Below are 21,671 nucleotides of genomic sequence, written 5' to 3'. Positions count from 1 at the left end.
TTCCCTGATTGGGGCTGTTAATCTGGTCCAATCAGGGAGCACTGGCTAAACAGGAGTGTCAGAGATTCTGTTCACTCTGAGAGCTGGCTCAGAAGGAACTGGATCAGTGCCAAGGACTCTCCACATGTAAATAAAGGTGATTTGGTGACAGGATACCGGCCTCTATCAAGTTATCTCAGGTTGTATTTATTCATTCAGGGGATGTGAGAGGTATTAGTTGGGCCAGCATTTATTGTCTATTGCTAATTGTCCTTGATAAGATGGTGATGAGCTGCTTTCTTTATTGTTGCAGTTCACTTGTTGTAGGTAGATCCTGAATGCTATTAGGGAGGCAGTTCCAGGACTTTGACCCAATGATACTGAAGGAACTGCAATATACTTCCAAGTCAGGATGGTGAGCGACCTGTCTTAGCTGTATCCTCATCATCTCTTAACAGGATAAAGTGACCAACGTAGAGGTCCTGGAGTGTGCTAATTCCATTAACATACTCTCATTCTTTAGCTAATGGTGGCTGTACTGGTTCAGCCACATTCTGCAGATGGATGACCATTTGGCAGTAGACACAAAGACCTCCTGTACAGAGAACTGCCCATTGGATTACGACCTCCTGGTCTCCATACCTCCAAAATAAGGACACCTGGAAGTGAGATATGAAGTTGATGGACATTAGTACTGACAACTGGGAGGCAATTGCTGTTTGGAGGGGCATTGGAAGAGGTGATCAGAATCACAAAGGTCAGCTACCCAAGAGTGAGACTGAGAGAAAGAAAGCAGGCCAGCAAAACATGCAGCTTTTCATCCCAGTTATTTCTTTGCAGCAAATGTGGCAGAGCCTGCTCTGCTAGAGTGGAGATTCTCAACCACATCAGCTAATGCTTTATACAGGGTTGACCAGCAAGGTGCAAGTCACCCCCTTATGAACTGGAAGGCTGACACACACTGGCAGTGTAGGAGTAAGATTTGATAAATTGTTCTTAATGAAAGTCCAATAATTGACACACAAACAACAGTTCAGTTTTCACAACTTCCATTTCAAATCATATTTTGCATTTGCTGGGAAAGCAACTCTTGCTTTATATATTTGAAGCTGTCAGGATGTGGAATCACATTTCCAGGTTAAATGGTTGAAGCTTAGCCTATGTTCACATTCAAGATTAGATTGAATAGATGGATAAAGGATGTGGGGTTGAGGTATATAGAAACAGGATTGGCAGTTATAGTGATCACTGTTTCCTCATATGAATAGAAGGATTGTTCTGGAAGAATGCCTATTCATTTAGTAGAACAACTCCTCGAACAGATAATTCATAAAGACCATAAAAGATAGGAACAGGAGTAGGGCAGTCAGCCCTTTGAGCTTTTTCTTTCCAGTTCAATAGGATCACTGCTGATCCAGCATTCCTCACACCCACTTTCTTGTGTTTCTTAATAACCATTGGTTCTCCTACTGATCAAGAATCTATCTCAGTCTCAAATATACACAAGAACTACTCCCACAGCTCTCTGTGGCAAGGAGTTTCAAAGACTCACAACTCACTGAGAGAAGCAATTTCATCTCATCTCAGTCTTAAATTAATTTCCTTTTATTCTGAGACTATGCTCTCTGGTCCTAGACTCTCCAATGAGGGGAAACATCGTCTTAGCATCTACTCTGACAAGCCCCTAAATAAAATATGTTTCAATGAGGTCACCTCTCATTCTTCTAAACTCCAGTGAGTAGAGTCCCAACGTGTTTAGCCTTTGCTCATAAGACAGTCCCTCCATACCAGGGATCATCCTAATGTACCTTCTCTGAACTCCAATGAAATAATATTTTTCCTTAAATAAGGGGACCACAACTGCTCTCAGTACTTCAGATGTGGTCTCACTAGCACATTGTACAGTTGCAGTAAGATTTCTTATAATATATAAGAACTTGACTTCAACAAATGATACCCATGTATTACAAATAATTGGCTTAATTTATCTAAAACAGCATCAAAATTGTACAATTGTGTCTGATGCATAATTTTGTATTGGAACTAAAGGAAAATGTGTGACTGGGATGAATTTTTTTTTAGTGAATCATTATTTCCAGATTGATTTTGTGTTCACTCTAGCTTGATATTTGGAACCCATTAAGCAAGTAGTGAAATATCTTTTCTCATTTCAAGAAATCACCCTGGATGACCTGGGTGGTGTGGTAGAATTAGCACACTATCCAAATCCCTTTCATAGAATCCCTATAGTGCAAAAGCAGGCCATTCAGCCCATCCGGTCCACACCAATCCTTGAAGAGCATCCCACCTTTATTTACCCCTTACCCTATCCCTGCATTTTTCTTGACTAATCCACTTAGCCTGCACATGCCTGGACACAATGGGCAATTTAGCATGGTCAATCCATCTAATCTGCATATCTTTGGGCTGTGGGAGGAAACCCACACAGGCAAAGGGAGAATGTGCAAACTCCATATAGACAATTGTCCATGGCTGGAATCATACCTAGCTCCCTGGCACTGTGAGCCAGCAGTGCTAACCACTGAGCCTACTGTGCCTTTGGATTTGTTAATGATTTTCTTGCATTGCTGGTTGCTCTCCCCCTGCTCTGACAGCTCTCCCTACTTTGAATGGTGCCATCCACCTACAACACACCCTGACTGTGAGGCTACTTTTCAAGCACAAAAACAGGGTCATGTTGGGGATACATTTAGTCAACACTAAAAGATGGTGATAGGTCCCAGAGGATTTTACATCTCTTATTAATGGAACTGTTTCCCAGGATTGCCATTAAGAACAAACACAGAAAATTGCTGGAGAAACTCAACAATTCTGGCAGAAGAAGAGTCACATTGACCTCGAAGCATTAACTGTCTCTTTCTACAGACCTGCTGAGTTTCTCTAGCATTTGTTAAATTTGTTTCAGCACTTGCAGTGTTTTGCTTTTACGACCACTAGGAAGATGACTGTAAACCTGAGGAAATAGCAGTAAAGGCCTTGAGGCTGTTTAATGTAGGGGAACAACTTTGTGGTGGCATAATCTCCTTCCAGACTGAGCCCAGAAATGGCAGCTGTTCATCTTGTACATGGAATGAATTCTAAAACAGGAAAATGGGATTGTTTTTTACTACTTGTTTATCTGAAGTGAGTATCTCTGCACAGCCTGGATTGTTGTGCATTTCTTAAAGCCCTTGAGAAGGAAGTGGTGAGCTGCCTTCGTGAACTGCTCATTCCATGTGTATATGGACAGCCACATGCTGTTAGGAAGAGAGTTCCAGGGTTGACCCAACGACGGTGAAGGAACAATGATTTAGTTTTAAGTCAGGACTTGGAGATCAACATCTTCATGTACCCATGCATCTGCTACCCTTGTCTTTCTAGGTGGTAGAGATCAAAACTTTGCAAGTTGCTGTCAAAGGAGCTGTAGAAAGTTGGGGAACTCTTTAAGAAATGCACAACAATCCAGGCTGTGCAGAGATACTCACTTCAGATAAACAAGTAGTAAAAAACAATCCCATTTTCCTGTTTTAGAATTCATTCCATGTACAAGATGAACAGCTGCCATTTCTGGGCTCAGTCTGGAAGGAGATTATGCCACCACAAAGTGACTGTACATTGGTGGTGGATGAGGTGCAAATCAGGCAAGATGGATTTCCTTGGATTGTGCTGAGCTTCCTGAGTGTTGTTAGAGCTGCATTCATCCAGGCAAGTGGTGAATATTGGGGTAAAAACAATGACTGCAGATGCTGGAAACCAGATTCTGGATTAGTGGTGCTGGAAGAGCACAGCAGTTCAGGCAGCATCCGAGGAGCTTCGGATTTCAAAGCTCCTCGGATGCTGCCTGAACTGCTGTGCTCTTCCAGCACCACTAATCCAGAAAGTGGGGAATATTCCATCACACTCCTAACTTATGCCTTATAGATGGTGTATAGGTTTTCAGGTGTCAGTTAATGGGTTACTCACCCAGAGAACTCTCAGCACTGGAGCTGCTTGTGTAACCACAGCACTTACATGGCTTGTCCAGTTATATTTCTGGTCAGTGATAATCCCTAGAAAGTTGATAGTTATGGATTCAATAATGGTAAAGCCATTAAATATCAAGGGAAGATGATTTTGAGATGGTTATTGCCTCACACTTGTCTGGCATGAATGTAACCTTGGGTTGAGAAACCAATAGAAGACAAGGCCTGATTGTCTTGCCCATAAAGGAAGAACTCCAGCCAAAAAGACAATCTTTCCTGAATATTGTGCACATTCCTGCAGGAGGCAAACTCTGGGATGATTCCATCATGGCATCATCACATTATAGTACAAAACTCTCATTTAGTTAATTATCTAGAACCTGTTTGGGTTTCTTTCTAATATCCCCCACCTTCTCCTGGAGGAACGAATTTTTGTGAGGGTGCAGCTCCTGGGTGAACGTTGTATCCAAATGACTGACTTTTGTTTTGGCCAAGAGATTACCCTGAGATGTTCCACCTCCAAATCTTTAACCGAATGCCTCTAGAATATGATGAAGCACAGTCTTTCCAATTGTTTCCCTTCTGCAATAAGCCATAGATCTTAATGTCAATTGTAGTTCCCCTGATTCAGTTCAGCTCTGTGATTGAGTGCAGTAATATTTGGGAAGGTGTGATGCAAAACAGTACTGAAATTTGGCAAAGGTACTCATAATCTAATCTTAATGGTCTCCCATTAGGCATTTGCTTCTGGATTCAGAAGAGTGTCAAAAAAGCTGAAGACACAATCACCAGTGCAAACTATTCACTGCTTCAATTTTTTCCCTTATTCTTCTCCTATTGAGGCTAATGGTTCACAGTATGTTACAGTTCCTTGGTAGCAATATCTTTTCAATATTTTACAAAAGTGGCATTCTTGCATCTGTGACCAGGTATGAAGCTCCAGTCTTCATGGTACATCACATGTGAAGATGTACACCCATTATCCTTCATTGAAACCCGTAGACCTGGCTAAGTCCATGTTCCAACATTATTAACCATATTGTTGAACAGCCATGAGACAAGACATGCTGCTGCTTTTAGCCATGTTGCTTTAATTTTATCTTAAGACATTCAAATTGCTTTGTGAAACTGGTCTATCTGTGAGCTTTGCCTAAATTCAGTTTCAAAGACAATCCCCCATTCACACACAGCACCAATTTTGCCTAAAACTACTTTCTCATATCAGCCTACCACATACAACAGGGCAGGGGAGATAGCTTAGTGGTATTATCAATGGATTGTTAATCTTGAGACCCTGATAATGTTCTGAGGATCCAGGTTCAAATCCTGCCTTGGCAGATGGTGGAATTTTGATTCAATACAAAAGAATCTGGAGTTAAGCATCTAATGATGACCATGACTCCATGCTTCACTAATGTCTTTCAGGGAAGGAAACTGCCATTCTTCCCTGGTCTAGTCGACATGTAATTCCACACCCACAGTAATGTGGTTGAGTCCTAACCCACCTCTGAGCAAATAGGGATAGGCACTAAATGCTGGTCTAACCAGTAATGCCCACATCCCACAAATGATTTTTTAAAAAATCACTTGACTCCATTGTTCTTGCATGTTCCCACACAATAGTTCGAACCCATTAACCATGTGGTACAATTTATTTGGGTTATAGGTGGCAGGAAGTCTGGCACACGCGCAGATTGAGAGAAAATGTTGTCATTGCTTTATAGATGTGATATCAGCAGTTTTATTTAAGACAATCAAATTGCTTCATGAAACTAAGTTTCCAGAACAAATGCGTTTCCCCCACTTCCATCATGATTCATTACTAAAGCAACACTGTGGCAAGAAAAGGCGACAGCGCCCAATCAGATACATTACATTAAGAGGAAAGCCGATTGTTCGAAAATGTAAAGGGAAAATACTGCAGATGCTGGAAATTTGAAGATGTAGAGAAAGAAAGAGCATTAACGTTTCGAGGGTGGTATGACTCATTTTCATCAATTTTGTTTCTCTCCCACTGAAGCTCCCAGAGCTATTGAGTTTCTCCAGCATTTTCTCTGTTCAAAAACATTCTGGCCAGGAATCTCTGATAACTGAGCACTAGGAGGATTAATGGAGTCAAGGAAACTCCACAGACAGATGAAACTCATGGCCGGTACCTGATTCTGAGATTTTTTATCTCCATTCCAAGAGTTTCCGATTTTCACCATTGTAACCTGCTACAAGTGCCTACTCCTGACAGTCTCCAAACTGAGGAGAAGCATGTCCTTGTCCTCCACAATTTTCATGGAGTTAGACTGCCCTGTAATTCTGATCCCTGAAAGTATCAAGAGTAGAAACTATAAGCACTTGAAACTTCTCTAGCTTGTGTAAACAAATATTGTGCAATTGGTGACATAGAACAGAGAGCCAGAGTTGTCAATCACACAGTCTTTTTCCCTGGGGTTCAGCTGTTTTAACAGACTAATCAATGTCTGGGCTCTCAGCCAAGCTCCATTATATATTCTTGGCTCTCTCTGGATGGCTGACACTCAATTGACCCGGAGGGAAAGATGTATTTTTAAGTGGCAAGTTATCAATCACTTTTAAAGTTTTTTAAAATGTTACTATAGAGTTTCATGTTACTATATAGTCAGTGCATAGGTATAGAAGCTTAGGATGGAGGGTCTGAGGAGCCATAGGGGTTGGGTGGGAGAGTTTGGGAGGTGAGAGCATGTTTTGGGTGAGGTGCTAGAGAACCGTACTGTTTTTATTGTTACTGAGTTAAGTCCAGTAGAACTGAGGTGAACCTTTTAAACAATCAGGAGTATCCTGATGATGAAGGGCTCTTACCCGAAATGTCGATTCTCCTGCTCCTCAGATGCTGCCTGACCTGCTGTGCTTTTCCAGCGCCACACTCTTAACTCTGATCTCCAGCATCTGCAATCCTCACTTTCTCCTTCCTGAACCTTTTAAACAACCTGCCTTAGCACCTGGTTGTCCAAGTGACTCTCTCTGGCTTTCTGGGTTTGGCTAGCCTGACTACAACCCCCATTTAAATGTAAGCCATTGTTATTATCCAACTATTACACCCTGCTCTAACATTGAGTTCATTGTGCATTGACTGTGAAAGAGTTAACCAATATCCAAACTGAACTGTCATCTGTTTTCTCCTCAAAGCTGAGAAAATGAAGAAATAGAAATCTTTGAAGCAGACTACCTTTTTAAACAAAGAGGCTTTAAAACTTTGCACCTGTGATTGTTTAATGAGACCATGACTGGCAAACATTTAAGATAATTCAGCATTGGATTTTGATTCTCGGAAGGGTCACTGGACCTGAAACATCAACTCTGATTTCTCTCTACAGATGCTGCTGAGATCTTGCAGTAATTACTGCTTTGATTTCTGATTTACAACATTCGCAGTTCTTTTGGTTTTTATATAGGATTGATTGCTGGCTGAGAGATCTGAAGTGCACTGACACTTTTCTCTTGGGTCAACAGTTGCATAGATCAGTGGTGGCCTCTGGAGAGAACCAGGCTGCAGTGGAGTATCGGATCAGCAAAAGGTAAAATCTGTCAGCAAGCTTCCAATTACATTCCTTACCTGCCAATGGATTAGTCTGTCTCTGTCCATGTTTGCCTTCACTTTGATTTTACTCTAATGATTCAGATTAGCTTGCAGCTAACTTTAAATTCAATATATGTTGTCATCTTAACTGCTTTTTACATCTCCTTTTTAAACTTTCCTGTCTTCTTCCACCTTGCCAGAGGTTACGTTATGCATTGCTGGAGCTGTGCGAATTTTGCTTCAGACCCACAGCAAGGTGATTGACTTTTAACTGCCCTAATGGATTGACAGTAAATGCTAACCTGTCCAATGATGCTAACATCCTGTGAATGAATACCTAAAAAAGTGAGACTATCTTGGAAACATTGTAATTTTTGTTCTACTTTTTTTAAATTTTGAAAAGTTGTATAATTCTAGAAGGTAGAGTTTAAGTATCCAACGTTGTTTCACAATCATTGCCAATTTTAAGGTGGAATGGTCCACAGTAATAGATTTCAGAAGAACATAGACAGACTGGAGAGATGGGCAAACATATAGCAGATGCAGTTGAATGAAAGAGATGCATTTTTGCAGCGAAAGGCAACGTGACCTAAATGACAAGATTTTAAAGTGAGTTCAGAAATAGAAAATCCGAACAGTATGCTTTTAAAGTGTCAGGATAAATTGAGATGGCTATTTAAAAATGCCTGGGGTTAGAACATGGAACATAGAACTTTAGAGCACAGTACAGGCCCTTTGGCCCTCAATGTTGCGCCAACCTGTGAAAATAATCTGATGCCCATCTAACCAATACCGTTTCATTATTATCCACATGTCCAATCCCCATTTAAAAGCCCTTAACATCAGCGAGTCTACTATTGTTGCAGGCAGGCCGTTCCACACCCCTACTACTCTCTGAGTGAAGAAACTACCTCTGACATCTGTCCTAAATCTATCACCCTTCAATTTAAAGCTGTGTCCCCTTCTGTAAACCTTCACCATCTCAGGAAAAGGGCACTCACTGTCTAACCTACCTAACCCTCTGATTATCTTATTCTTCTCGATTAAGTCTCCTCTCAACCTTCTTCTTTCCAATGAAAACAGCCTCAGTTCCCTCAACCTTTCCTCATAAGACCTTTCTTCCATACCAGGCAACATCGTAGTAAAGCTCCTCTGAACCCTTTCCAAAGCTTTCACATCCTTCCTATAATGCGGTGACCAGAACTGCACACAATACTCCAGGTGCAGCCTTAGCAGTACCTTGTACAGCTGAAGCATGACCTCATGGCTCCAAAACTCAATCCCCATACCCATAAACACCAGCACACCATATGCTTTCTTAACAACCCTATCAACCTGGGTGGTAACTTCCAGGGCTTTATGCACCTGGACACCAAGATCTCTCTGTTCATCTAAACTGCCAAGAATTTTATTATTAGCACAGTACTTTGCATACCTGTTACTTCGCCCGAAGTGAACTACCTCACACTTTTCCGCATTAAACTCCATTTGTCAGTTCTCAGCCCAGCTCTGCATCTTATCTATGTCCCTCTATAACCCACAACATCCTTCAGCACTATCCACTCTGCCTACCTTAGTGTCATCTGCAAATTTAGTAACCCATCCTTCTATGCCTACATCCAGATCATTTATAAAAATGACAAATAGCAGTGGCCCCAAAACAGATCCTTGCAGCACACCACTGGTAACTGAGCTCCAGGATGAATATTTCCCATCAACCACCACCCTCTGTCTTCTTTCAGCTAGCCAATTTCTGATCCAAACCACTAAATCAGCTTCAATCCTGAAACTCCGTATTTTGTGCAATAACCTACCATGTGAAACCTTACCAAACATCTTACTGCAGTCCATGTATACCACATCAACTGCTTTACCTTCATCCACCTGTTTTGTTACCATCTTGAAGAACTCAAAAGGTTAGTGAGGCACGACCTACCCTTCACAAAACTGTGTTGACTATCCCCAATCAAATTATTCTTTCCAGATGATTATAAATCCTATCTCTTATAACTTTTTCTAACATCTTACCCCCAACCGAAGTAAGGCTCACTGGTTTATAATTACTAGGGCTGTCCCGATTCCCCTTCTTAAACAAGGGAACAACATTTGCTATCCTCCAGTCTTCTGGCACTACTCCTGTCGACAATGATGTCATAAAGATCAAAGCCAAAGGCTCTGCAATCTCCTCCATGGCTTCCCAGAGAATCCAAGGATAAATCCCATTCGGCCCAGGGGTCTGATCTATTTTCAGATTTTCCAAAATTGCTAAAACCTCCTCCATCAACCTCAATCCCATCTAATCTTGTAGCCTGTATCTCCGTATTCTCACTAACATTGCCCTTTTCCAATGTGAATACTGACAAAAAGTATTCATTAAGCGCTTCCCCTATGTCCTCAGATTCCACACACAACTTCCCAGTACTATCTTTGATTGGCCCAAATCTTACTCTAGTCATTCTTTTATTCCTGATATATCTATAGAAGGCCTTAGGGTTTTCTTTGATTCTATCCGCCAACAACTTCTCATGTCCCCTCCTGGCTCTTCTTAGCCCTCTCTTTAGATCTTTCCTGGCTAACGTATAACTCTCAAGACCCCTGAACTTTCACGCCTCATCCTCACATAAGCCTTTTTCCTTCCTCTTGACAAGAACTTCATCATCTTTGGTAAACCATGGCTCCCTCACTTGACAACTACCTTCCTCCCTGATAGGTATATATTTATCAAGGACCTGCAGTCACTTTTCCTTGAATAAGCTCTACATTTCAAGTGTGTCCATTCCCTGCAGTTTCCCTCCCCATCCTATGCATCCTAAATCTTGCCTAATCACATCATAATTGCCTTTCTCCAAGTTGTGCCTCTTTCCCTGTGGTATATACCTATCCCTGCCTATTGCTTTTTTAATCATAACCGAATTATGGTCACTATCGACAAAGTGCTCACCTACCTCTAAGTCTAACACCTGGCAGGGTTCTTGGATGTTACAATAGAGACATGCAATTTCTTTTGTGATTTTAATGTCAAGGCTGGTAAGAACAAGAGCAAAAGTCGTAGGGCAGTTTCAACCTGACACACTTCATAGGAACAGGGATGGGAAGATATGAGAGGTATGGGGTGGGAGGTAGAGACCTGGTCAAAAATATGGAAAGGCTGTTGAAGGAGAGAAGCAAGTGGCAAAGCAGATTCAGAATGACCATTGCAAGTAGGGAACAAAACAGCATTGTTGCAGCATTGCTGCAAGTGGATTGCAAAGGAAATATTCAAAAAACAGTGAAATTGAAGACTGCGATATCTGCGCTAACACAATTACTTCAAATGTAATGAATTGACTCTGAATTACATTGAGATTGTATAATAGAAATGTAAGCTCTTTTGTTAACTATGAACTATTTCATTCCTAATATAAGTTTCAATCATCAATTACTTCTTTCAACAATTAATGTTTTATTCCTTCTGTTTTCACAAAGGTCTTCATATGTTTTTGGTATTTGGGGTTATCATTTAAAGCCCTTTCTCCTAATCATTTTCACCCCCTTCATCATGGCTCACTCATTTTTATGCTCACCACATAATAGGAGCTATCATTGTTTGTTCATTTTTTTCAGTAACCATGAATATATTTGTGTGTTCTTTCTCAGTGCCTGGCTCAAAGACACTGTGGATCCAGTGATCAGAAAGTTGGATCAACGCATTTCACATCTTACTGGCTTAAATGTGCAGCCGCCTTATGCAGAGTATCTCCAAGTAGTCAACTATGGGATTGGAGGTCACTATGAGCCACACTTTGACCATGCAACGGTGAAAACAATAGTCTATTATGGAATATATCACAGCATGTAGATGTGTTTTATTGCATTATATTTCTATTACAGTTTGGTTTATTATTGACAGTCCCTTGAAACTGGAATGAAATCTGCCATGATTTGTACTTTCTCAGCTGACCAAGCTGGCGAATCCTAGTGCCATGGGTCTTTGGGCAGAGTGAGGGGTGCTCAAGCCAAGATTCTGCACTCCCATCTTCCACTTCTTTTACTTCACTACAGTAGAATTTCTGCGGCCAACTATGCTGCCACTTGTTGGCTGATGTGCCACTACATGGCATGATTTGCAACAAATTCTTCTCATGTACCAACATCAATTGGTCCCTTTTCAATGAGGCCTTCAGTTTGTCCTTAAAATGCTATGCCTGTCCTCCTTGAGATCAGGTGAAACTCATGAGTTGTGAAAATAATAATATGATCATGGGTGCAGTAACAGAGAAATTGGCTTCAGTGAAGAGGCTGGAATTTGTTTGCCCACTTTGAATTTAGATAGCCTTGGAGAGACCACTGGTGAATATTTTCCAGTGTCCAGAGATGCCTTTAGTCAATGAGTAAAGCTTCATGGTCATATGGAAGAGTGGTGAACAATAGCAATGTAGACTTTGTCCTCTTATGAAGATGTACATTGTTGAAAGCTCAATAGTTTAGATAGATATTGAAGTACTTGTGTACTACAATTTATGTAGTGTTAAGGTGTATTGGGGTATGTTTGACATGTGATCATGTGTTATAGTAGATATTGAGTTTTATGTCCATCACAATGCTTGTATTATGTAACGAATGTGATGCAGCTCATGTATGCTGTAAATGATTAGATTATTGTACGATGTGTAGCATATTATAGTGGGTATTGGCTTATGTTAACAGTTTTGCTCAGATAAGCTTGCACTTGCACAGAATGTATGTAAGACAATTATGGGTGAAGTAATACTTCTTTCTCAGAGAGGTCAATGTAAATCTACAATTATTTTAAAAGTTCTCTGAGCTAAGGCAAAAACAAAACAAATCTCCCTTTTCTGTAAGCACTAAAGTGATAGAAAGGTCATTGCCAGTGATATCAAACTGCATTCAGCAATAACCTGCTCACTACTGTTCACTTCAAGTTGCACCAGATCCACTCAGATTGTGACCTTAATATATCTTTAATCCCAACATGAAAAAAAGCTGAACTCAAGAGAGGAAGTGACAATGACTACTCTTGGCATCAAAATTGCATTTGACTTGATGTGGCATCAAGGAGCCCGAGCAAAACCACTATCATTGGGAATCAAGTGACAAGCTCTGCTGATTGGAGTCATATCTGGCACAAAGCAAGATGGTTGTGGTAGATGGGGATCAGTCATTTCAGCTTCAGGACATCTCTGCAGGAGTTCCTCAGTGGAGAGTCCTAGCTCCAGCCATCTTCAGCTGCTTTATCAATGACCTTCTTGCCATTATAAATTCAGAGGTGAAATGTTCACATGATGCAAGCTCTCCTCTAAGGGTCATACCATCCTGACTTGCAACTAATTTACCATTTCTTTACTGTCGCTGGGTGAAAATCCTGGAACTACCACCCTAACAGCAATGTACATAACACCTCATGGACTTCAATAGGATCAAGAAAGCAGCTCACTACCATATTTCAAGGGTATTTAGGGAGAGGCAATAAAGACTGGATTAGCCAAAACTCCCTGGACCCCATGAATGAATTTTTAAAAACTGCACAATATTCAATGCTATATGTGACTGCTTATTACTGAAGAAGTCCATGGCTAAATGCAGCAAGATCCAACAACACCTAGGCTTCGCCTGATACACAAGTGCCAGGCAATGACCATTTTCAACAAGAGAGAATCTAACCATTGCCTCTGGACATTCAATGGCATTACCATTATTGAAAACTCTCATCAACATCCTGGGCATCACCATTAACTGGACTCACCATATAAATACTCTGGCTACAAGAGCAAGTCAGAAACTGGGAATACTGCAGTGAATAACTCACCTCCTGACTCCCCAAGGCCTATCCATCATCTACAAGGCACAAGTCAGTAGTGTGACGGAATATCCCTCACTCACCTGATTAAGTGCAGTTCCAACAATGTTTAAGAAGCTTGACACTATCCTAGTTGAAGCGGCCTTTTTGATTGGTACCACATCTATAAACATCCGCTCCCTCCATCTCTGACGTTCAGTAGCAGCAGTGTGTACCATCTACAAGATGCAGCTCCCCCAGGATCTTTGGACAGCACTTTCCAACCCATGACCACTACTACCCAGAAAGATGAGGGCAGGAGATACTGGGAACACCACCACCAAGTTTCCCTCCAAGTTGCTCACCATCCAGACTTAGAAATATATCATCATTCCTTCACTGTCACTCTGGCAACATGTTGGAATGCCCTTCCTTAGAGCATTGTGCATGTATCTAAACCACTTGATTGCAGTGACTGAAGAAGCCAGCCCACCACTACCTTCTGTGTGGCAATTAGGGGTGGGTAACAGATGATGGCCTAGCCAGTGATGCACATACAAATAATAGCAAGCTAATAGTTTATGCAGGATATCTTTGTGAATGACATATGCTACATTTGAAATTGGTTTTAATTCTTTAGTTTGTTTCATTCAGCTGGTTCATGTCACATATTTACTTCATAGTCAAAATATTTAATGGTCAAAATGTTTGTTCAAAGTTAATTTCTTTTTGGTTTGCATTAGTCCCCGAACAGCCCATTGTATAAACTGAAGTCTGGAAACAGAGTGGCAACATTCATGATATATGTAAGTAATGATCATATTCTGTTGATAAAAATGCATCTACTCTCAGATTTGTTAAGCTTTTGAGGACAATGGAAATGTCTTTTCTTTGTTCCTGCCCCCATTTACATGAGAGTAGAGGCATTTTTCAGTGGAGTTTTACAGGGTCGATGTTGCTGGGTTTTTTTATTCATTCAGGGAATGTAGGTATCACTGGCCAATCCAGCATTTATTGCCCATTCCTTTTGCCTGGAGAGCATTTTAGAGTCTGGAGTCACATGTAGGTCAGACAAGATAAGGATGGCAGTTTCCTTTCCTAAAAGACAATAGCAAACCAGATGGGATTTTCAACAGTTTCATGGTCATCATTAGACTGTTAATTCTAGATTGTTTTATTGACTTCAAATTCCACCATCTGCCACGGTGGGATTTGAACCCAAGTCCCCAGAATATTATTTGACTGTCTGGATTGATAGGTCAATGACAATACTGCTAGGCTATTGCCTCCCTTATAGATCATGTTATGAACAATTGGAGAAAGGAATGTTTTCCAAATTCGCAGTGACACCAAAACTTCTGTGCAGCTAATTGTGCTAAATGATGTGCAACAGCACAAAGATACGTAACTGGCCAGGTCAGTGAGCTGAAAGGTTGTTGTGAGAATCTAACATAGGTGATTGTAAATTCTGAGGTGAGATTGGAGAAATAAGAATCTGGAGTATTTACAAATGTGATTCAAAGAATGGGACAGTGACAGGGAAGTGACTGGGGAATTTCCTGCATAAATAGTCAAAAGTACTGGCTCAATATTCAAAGGAGCTCAATTAAGTAGATACATTGCTGAGAGGTAAACATGGATGAGATTTGTAACTGTGAAGAAATATGTTTAAAGTTATTTCCAACCTGACCTTGGTGTGGACTTTATCAGGAGCACTGTGATTGGTTTGGTTCTAAATTATGGGAAGGAGTTCTTGTTTATGAATCATGAGGGAGGGCATGAAGCAGGGCTGCTAGGGCACCTAAACAGAGAAAATGGGACAACTTTGTGGGAAGGAGGCCTTGTGGGGAGAAGGATCAGACAGGCAAAGATTTTTTTCAGCGAAATGTAAAGCGCGTGCTTAATTCCATATAAATACTGTGTTATCCATGTTCAACCCACATGTTTGTATTTGCCTAATGCCAGCAGAATAAAGAAACCCTGCTTCACGATCTTTGGGTGGTCTGTGTGGTTAAGTTTCATTTTATGGTAGGAACCCATGCCTGCAGATTATTAGCCTGGGCCTCCTGGATTACTAGATCTGTGATTATTGCCACTATGCCACCATCTCCCCAATACAAAACAACCCAATGTCTTGGAAAGTACAGTAAATGCTCACCCTCTCACCTTACAGAAGACTTTAGGATATAAAATTGCACTCATGGAATTTTTTCTTTTTTGTTTCTCAAATAAAAAAACTTGCATTCATTTGGCATAGTGAAATGTATCAAAGCTCCTCAATAAGTGACAAGGTATGGATAGGAAGTTCCTATTCCCTAGTCAATATGCCCATAGTGAGGGGATATAGCTTTAAAGAAAAAGGTAGGATCAGTAGATAGGATTTGAGGGGAATTATTTTCACCCTGAGAGAGGTGGGGCTGTGAAATGTTGGACGGCTAGGCCTGTTGGTGGACACAGATGCACACAAAAAATGTAGGAAGTATTTGGATATATGCTTGGAGTTCTGTAATGGATCAGGAAGCCAGCCAGGAGGTGGAATGTGGGAATAAATTGGAAGACTACTTGTTGGCCAGCAGTTATGATAGACTGAATGCCCTCCTTCAAAGATTTCATTTTTGTGATGAAATGAGCACAAAAAAGAGATGACCTAAAGTTTACTGATAGAGATTTTAAGGAGCTAGTGGAAGGAACAGAGATAAGCAGAATGTTCCAGAAAGGAAATCACAGATTTTGGGCATGGACATTAAATGTTGGAATGATGAACATTTCAGTTTGTCTTGTGCAAACACTAATGGGAGATCCAGCAAATATTTGATGGATCTTTGACACAGGCACTCAATTTTCTGTCCATTCTGAAAGTTGCTCTGTGTGTTTACAATGTGATTTGGCGTGGGTGTACTGCCTTCCATAGTCTACCAGAATTCTGCATATATGTATTCATTTATATACAATTATTTATCTGCAGGTATAGAAGTTAAACATAATAATTTTGCATTCTTTCTTCAAAATCAAGGCTTCCTCATCCATTCCAAATGCAATAGCTAAAGCAAAGGTATTAATTTGTGATGTTGTTCAAGCCTGATATAGGAACGTATTGAGTTCAGTAGTGTACGTTAATCCTGTGGTCTTCTAAATTGTATATGAGCCAATACGCATTGCCTTTCATAGAGTCATAGAGTCATGTCTTGGAACACTCGTTGGCTCTGGAAAGGTAATGATATAGCTGCACTGTGACCAAAACCAGCAGTGTGTGTGTTTGTTTAATCTCTGTGAAGACTGACTGACTTAACATTGAAAATGGTGCAGCTTAATCAAAGTGGTAACCAACTTTAATCTGTCTCTTCAATTAGGCTGTGCAATTTGGTTTGATGTAATGATATGGAAATAACAAATAGAACATAGAACATAGAAGAATACAGCGCAGTACAGGCCCTTCGGCCCTCGATGTTGCACCGATCCAAGCCCACCTAACCTACACTAGCCCACTATCCTCCATATGCCTATCCAATGCCCGCTTAAATGCCCATAATGAGGGAGAGTCCACCACTGCTACTGCAGGGCATTCCATGAACTCACGACACGCTGAGTAAAGAACCTACCCCTAACATCTGCCCTATACCTACCCCCCCTTAATTTAAAGCTATGCCCCCTTGTAAGAACTCAATAAGGCTTGTGAGGCATGAACTACCCCTCGCAAAGCCATGCTTACTATCTTTAATAAAACTATCTTTTTCCCAATAGTCATAAATTCCATCCCTCAGGACCCTTTCCTTTACATTGCTTATCGCAGAAGTGCGACTGACTGGTCTGTAATTACCGGGGACTTTCGTATTCGCTTTCTTGGACAGAAAAATAACATCCGCCTTCCCTCGGTCATCTAGTACTACGCCCGTGGAGAGTGAGGATACAAAGATCATCGCCAGAAGTGCAACATTCTCATTATTTGCTTTCCTTAGTACCTTTGGTCCTGTCCTGGGGACTTATCTGCCTTGTTGCTTCCAAAAAAATCCAACATATCGAGTTAATTAACATTAACCTGTTCAAGCCTATTAAACTGGTCCATGGTGGTCTCACTCTGTCGAGTGAATACTGAAGCAAAACAAAAACCTCATTTAACACCTGCCCTAACTTTTCAATCTCCAGGCGCAAGTTCTCTCCACTATCCTTGTTCAACCCTACCCTCTGTCTGGTCATTCTGTTATTCCCCATGTATGCTTAGAACGCCTTTGGGTTTTCCATAACCCTTCCCCCCAAGTTTTTTTCGTTTCCCCTCCCAAATCTCCTCAGTCCATTTCTGAACTTTTCATTTTAGGGTAATTCATTACTGTTTTCCTCTTTTTCAAGTTGCTTTATTTTTAGTTGAATTTTGGCCGTCTCTAAAAATTCTGGTGACGCTTCCAGCAAATGTAATTGCTGGATTATTGCTATAATTAACTCACCTTTCCTCAGGGAAGAGGTCAGCTTCAACTCCAAATTGCCTGCTAATTCCAGCAGCTTGGCCTTACTCCAAGATGAACCTTTGCCATCAACTACTACCCTCTGTCTTCTTCCAGCCAGCAAACTCCTAATCCAAACCTCCAACTCACCCTCAATACCATACCTCCGTATTGTTTGCAGTAGTCTACCATGGGGAACCTTATCAAACGCCTCACTAAAATCCATATACACCAAATAAGGAAGACCATCCCACTGTGGTGGTTTACCCTGTCCCTTCATATTTATGAAAGTCGCGTAACATTTATGCTGAAGGCGTTTTGATAAGGCCAACCTTGTGTTTTATTATAGTTAAGTGCAGTGGAAGCTGGCGGGTCAACTGCTTTCATTTACGCGAACTTCAGTGTTCCTGTTGTCAAGGTGAGTGGGATTTATCTTATTTTGAGATGTGGTTGGTGGTATTCACTGTATTAGTATAGACATAGTTATAAATTGATATTTATCTCGTCTGAACCTCAGCCATACAGACGGTCAGTTGGGGCTGAACAATTTACCTTGGTGTGCTATTGAGTTAAATACTGGAAAATCAGATAGTAGTCCATGATCATTTTCCAGCAACCCTTGTAAGTGGTATGTGGTCATTAGACAAGGACAAGAGTGGGATTGCATTCAGTGCCCACCATAGACAAGATTCTGCCAGCAATCACTGACAAGGCTTGTAAGTGAGCAATGGACAAATATTGGAGGGTGACCAACATATTTGGAACTGTGCCTTAGCTTGGAGTCAACAGATTTAGAACCAAGAAGTAAGAGATTTTTTATGCATCCTCTTAATCTGTATTTAAAGAGAGGTTAGTCATAATAATTCCATATTTACTGGCATTACATTACACGCCAGATCATTCTCAATGCCAATGGAAAGCTTAGTTCCTCTAATGTTTGGCTGACCTTCGTGGTATAATCACACAGCAGGCTTAACTATTAAATTAAGCTTCATTTTTGCTCAGCTTTATTTTATATATTAAAGATGTTTTCTTGTGTGATTGACTCAGTGGTGGAACTACATTCTTAATGACGGACATGAGCAGCAGCCTCCATGGTTCTTTTTTGTAATAGAAACCTAAATGGCAATTTTAACAATTTATGATATGAGTACAGGACAAATCAGACCTAAGAGTGAAATCTGGTTTCTTGGTCATGATTTTTTTTCAGTTTTAATGTGATGATACTTTACTGAAATAAAAGAATGCAATGTAACAGATTTGATTTTAATGATAAAACAGAATTTTATTACATAAAAGAAATTAAGCTAAAATAGAATAACCCAATCTATTTACATATAATGCAAATGTAAAGATTTAGAAATACACAATAAAATACAATTCCATTAATCCCAAAAGTTACACTCTTCTATAAATTCTAAAACAACAATGCTTTGCAGATTCTAAAAACACTCCATTATAGTACTTAAACCTAACAGAATCTCCTTCTCAATCATGTCTACAGATCTAATTTAGTTGTGACTTCAACTGTTAGATTAGAGAGTCTGATAGTCTCTTCCTGCAGTCTTCACACCTGACCTTAAACTTTCTCAAATAACTTCTCCAGGGTTTTGCCCAAACATTTCTGATCTGGAGCTATTATTGTAGACCTTACTATGTGGTAATCTATTTTTAACCAATCTAAACTACAGTATCTTCTCCCTTTTTTTAGGAGCAACTACTGTATACATATATCTTCAGCTAAGAACTAATACTGAAGGATTTCTCTCCCAAGTATGGTGTTTTCCTGTAAACCTTTTTTTTAAAGAAGTAACAAATCAGAAAGCCATGTTTACTATATGTACTTTGTCCGCTTGTAAATTCTCTAAACATAACCAAAGCCTATTCGTTTTTGGAGGCAATGTCTCTCAAACCATTTTAAGAACAATCATTCCAATGGCTTTCTGTACCATGGCGCCAATGCTCAGCTTCTTCATTCACACTGCAGCTCTATCCAAACAAACTGAAAGAATCTCTAACCTATTGGGCAATTGCATTGGTAGTCATTCTTGCACTGCCCTCTGGGTCCCCTTGCCTGCTTCACTTTCAGATGCACTCATCTGTTCCTGACCTCTGACCAAATCAGAACATCCTGTCCTACGTGGGGTCACTGCCTCCTCATACAAAGAATCCATACTTTCCCTCCCTAATGTGTTACACTGTCTGCCCCCTTTCATCAAACACCTCACTCACTAAAATGTTAGTTTTATACTCCATTTCCTTAGCAGCACTCCTTCGCCTCGGCTGCATTGAAGAAACCTATATTTGTGGTCAGCTGAACTGGACCCAGAGAAACTAGATTCAACCATTGAGCTAATTAATGTTGTGGAGAAAATATAGAGAACCACCAGGAGATGCAGAGAGTTCTACAAGAAGTAGGTCTTTTATTTGCAAACAAAAAACCGTGACACTGAGAAAGCTGATTCTTGAATGCCCATGAACCTCAGGGTCCGTGGATTTTAATTTTTTTTTATCATGTTTCTGTTCGCTTATCAGCATGTCCAACTATATTAATCAAAGTACCTCACTCTAGCTACACAATAAACCAGTGATGTTAGTTCGCATTATCTCTTTAGTTGTACATTCTACTTGATGTTATTCTAATGTCACGGTTAGACATTTATTATCACTTCTGCTACAGTGATCTTTCATTGCAGACTAACCTATCATGATAAATATTCAGCTATTCCATCTAATACAGTAGTCTCCTGTCTCAAGCTGACTGTACTAACTATTAATTAGATATTTTAATGTCATATCCCAAATATTTACGGTCCTAATCCTGTCATAATAACACTTAACAGAGATACTTGCTTTATTACTTGTGTTATCTCATCTCGCCATAGTGACCTTTCAGCCTTAACCTTACTCTGCTAATTGGTGTAAGAATGTTCCACTATGGTTATCCCATCCTGATTCCCAGTGGTCTTCATGCTTTAACCCTTCCCATGCTTTCATGTTCTTTATTTTTCATATTAACTACTCAGCTGTCACAGTAGAGCGATTTTACCCTGTCTTAGCTGCAGAAAGAAGTAATCTTCATTGGTTTACACAGTACTTTTTAGTTATTGCTCATTACAGGCTAGATTAGGTTTTAAGAACAAATTAATACTTTAAACTTCCCACTCACTAAATTCATAGATTTGTACTCAAATACTTTAGTTGCTCCCATTTTAGTTCTTGGCATCTGCCCCTAAACCCATAATCTCAACAATACAGATTCTGTCACAGGTGTAATATTGAGTGTGACTTCTCATACTTGTGAAGTCTTCTCTAACTGAATGCAATCAAAAACTTCTCCAAATGTTAAAATATCCTAAATTACTTACACTGTTTCAAAATTCTTGTTACTTTTTGAAAAGTATATCATATCGTTTTAACTGAATCACCGATTTTACTTTCAGAATACCACTTCAAATGTTTCGACTAGAATGAGTATTTGGTGAAATCTTAACTTCATATTTTCAATTCTTCCATCAGTTTAAAGCAAATAATTGAATAGAGCCATCTCTTTTTCTTGTGCTGAATTTAATATTATATCAAATTCAAAGTAATTCAGTTCCTAATTGGAAATGTAGAAGTCCATATTACAGAGGAGGAAGTGCTGGGTGTCTTGAAATGCATAAAGGTGGATAAATCCCCAGGACCTGATCAGGTGTACCCTAGAACTCTGTGGGAAGCTAGAAAAGTGATTGCTGGGCCTCTTGCTGTGATATTTGTATCATCGATGGTCACAGGTGAGGTGCCGGAAGACTGGAGGTTGGCTAACATGATGCCACTGTTTAAGAAGAGTGGTAAGGACAAGCTAGGGAACGACAGACCAGTGAGCCTGACGTCGGTGGTGGGCAAGTTGTTGGAGGGAATCCTGAGGGACAGGATGTACATGTATTTGGAAAAGCAAGGACTGATTAGGGATAGTCAACATGGCTTTG

General features: G+C 40.3%; 1 protein-coding gene across 1 annotated transcript in view; it reads left to right on the top strand.

Annotated features, from left to right (window-relative positions):
- Positions 1–21,671, top strand: part of p4ha3 (prolyl 4-hydroxylase, alpha polypeptide III) — an 83,384-nt gene that overhangs the window by 51,781 nt on the left and 9,932 nt on the right. Inside the window, exons 8-11 of the mRNA XM_043692211.1 lie at positions 7,422–7,486; positions 11,125–11,284; positions 14,008–14,070; positions 18,050–18,118. Coding sequence (XP_043548146.1) covers positions 7,422–7,486; positions 11,125–11,284; positions 14,008–14,070; positions 18,050–18,118 — 357 coding nt within the window. The remainder of the gene's footprint in view (positions 1–7,421; positions 7,487–11,124; positions 11,285–14,007; positions 14,071–18,049; positions 18,119–21,671) is intronic.

The sequence above is a fragment of the Chiloscyllium plagiosum genome, chromosome 6 (genome assembly GCF_004010195.1).
Source record: "Chiloscyllium plagiosum isolate BGI_BamShark_2017 chromosome 6, ASM401019v2, whole genome shotgun sequence".
NCBI classification, from domain to species: Eukaryota; Metazoa; Chordata; class Chondrichthyes; order Orectolobiformes; family Hemiscylliidae; genus Chiloscyllium; species Chiloscyllium plagiosum.
Note: the sequence above shows the minus strand (reverse complement) of the source record. Positions and strands in the feature narration are given on the sequence as shown.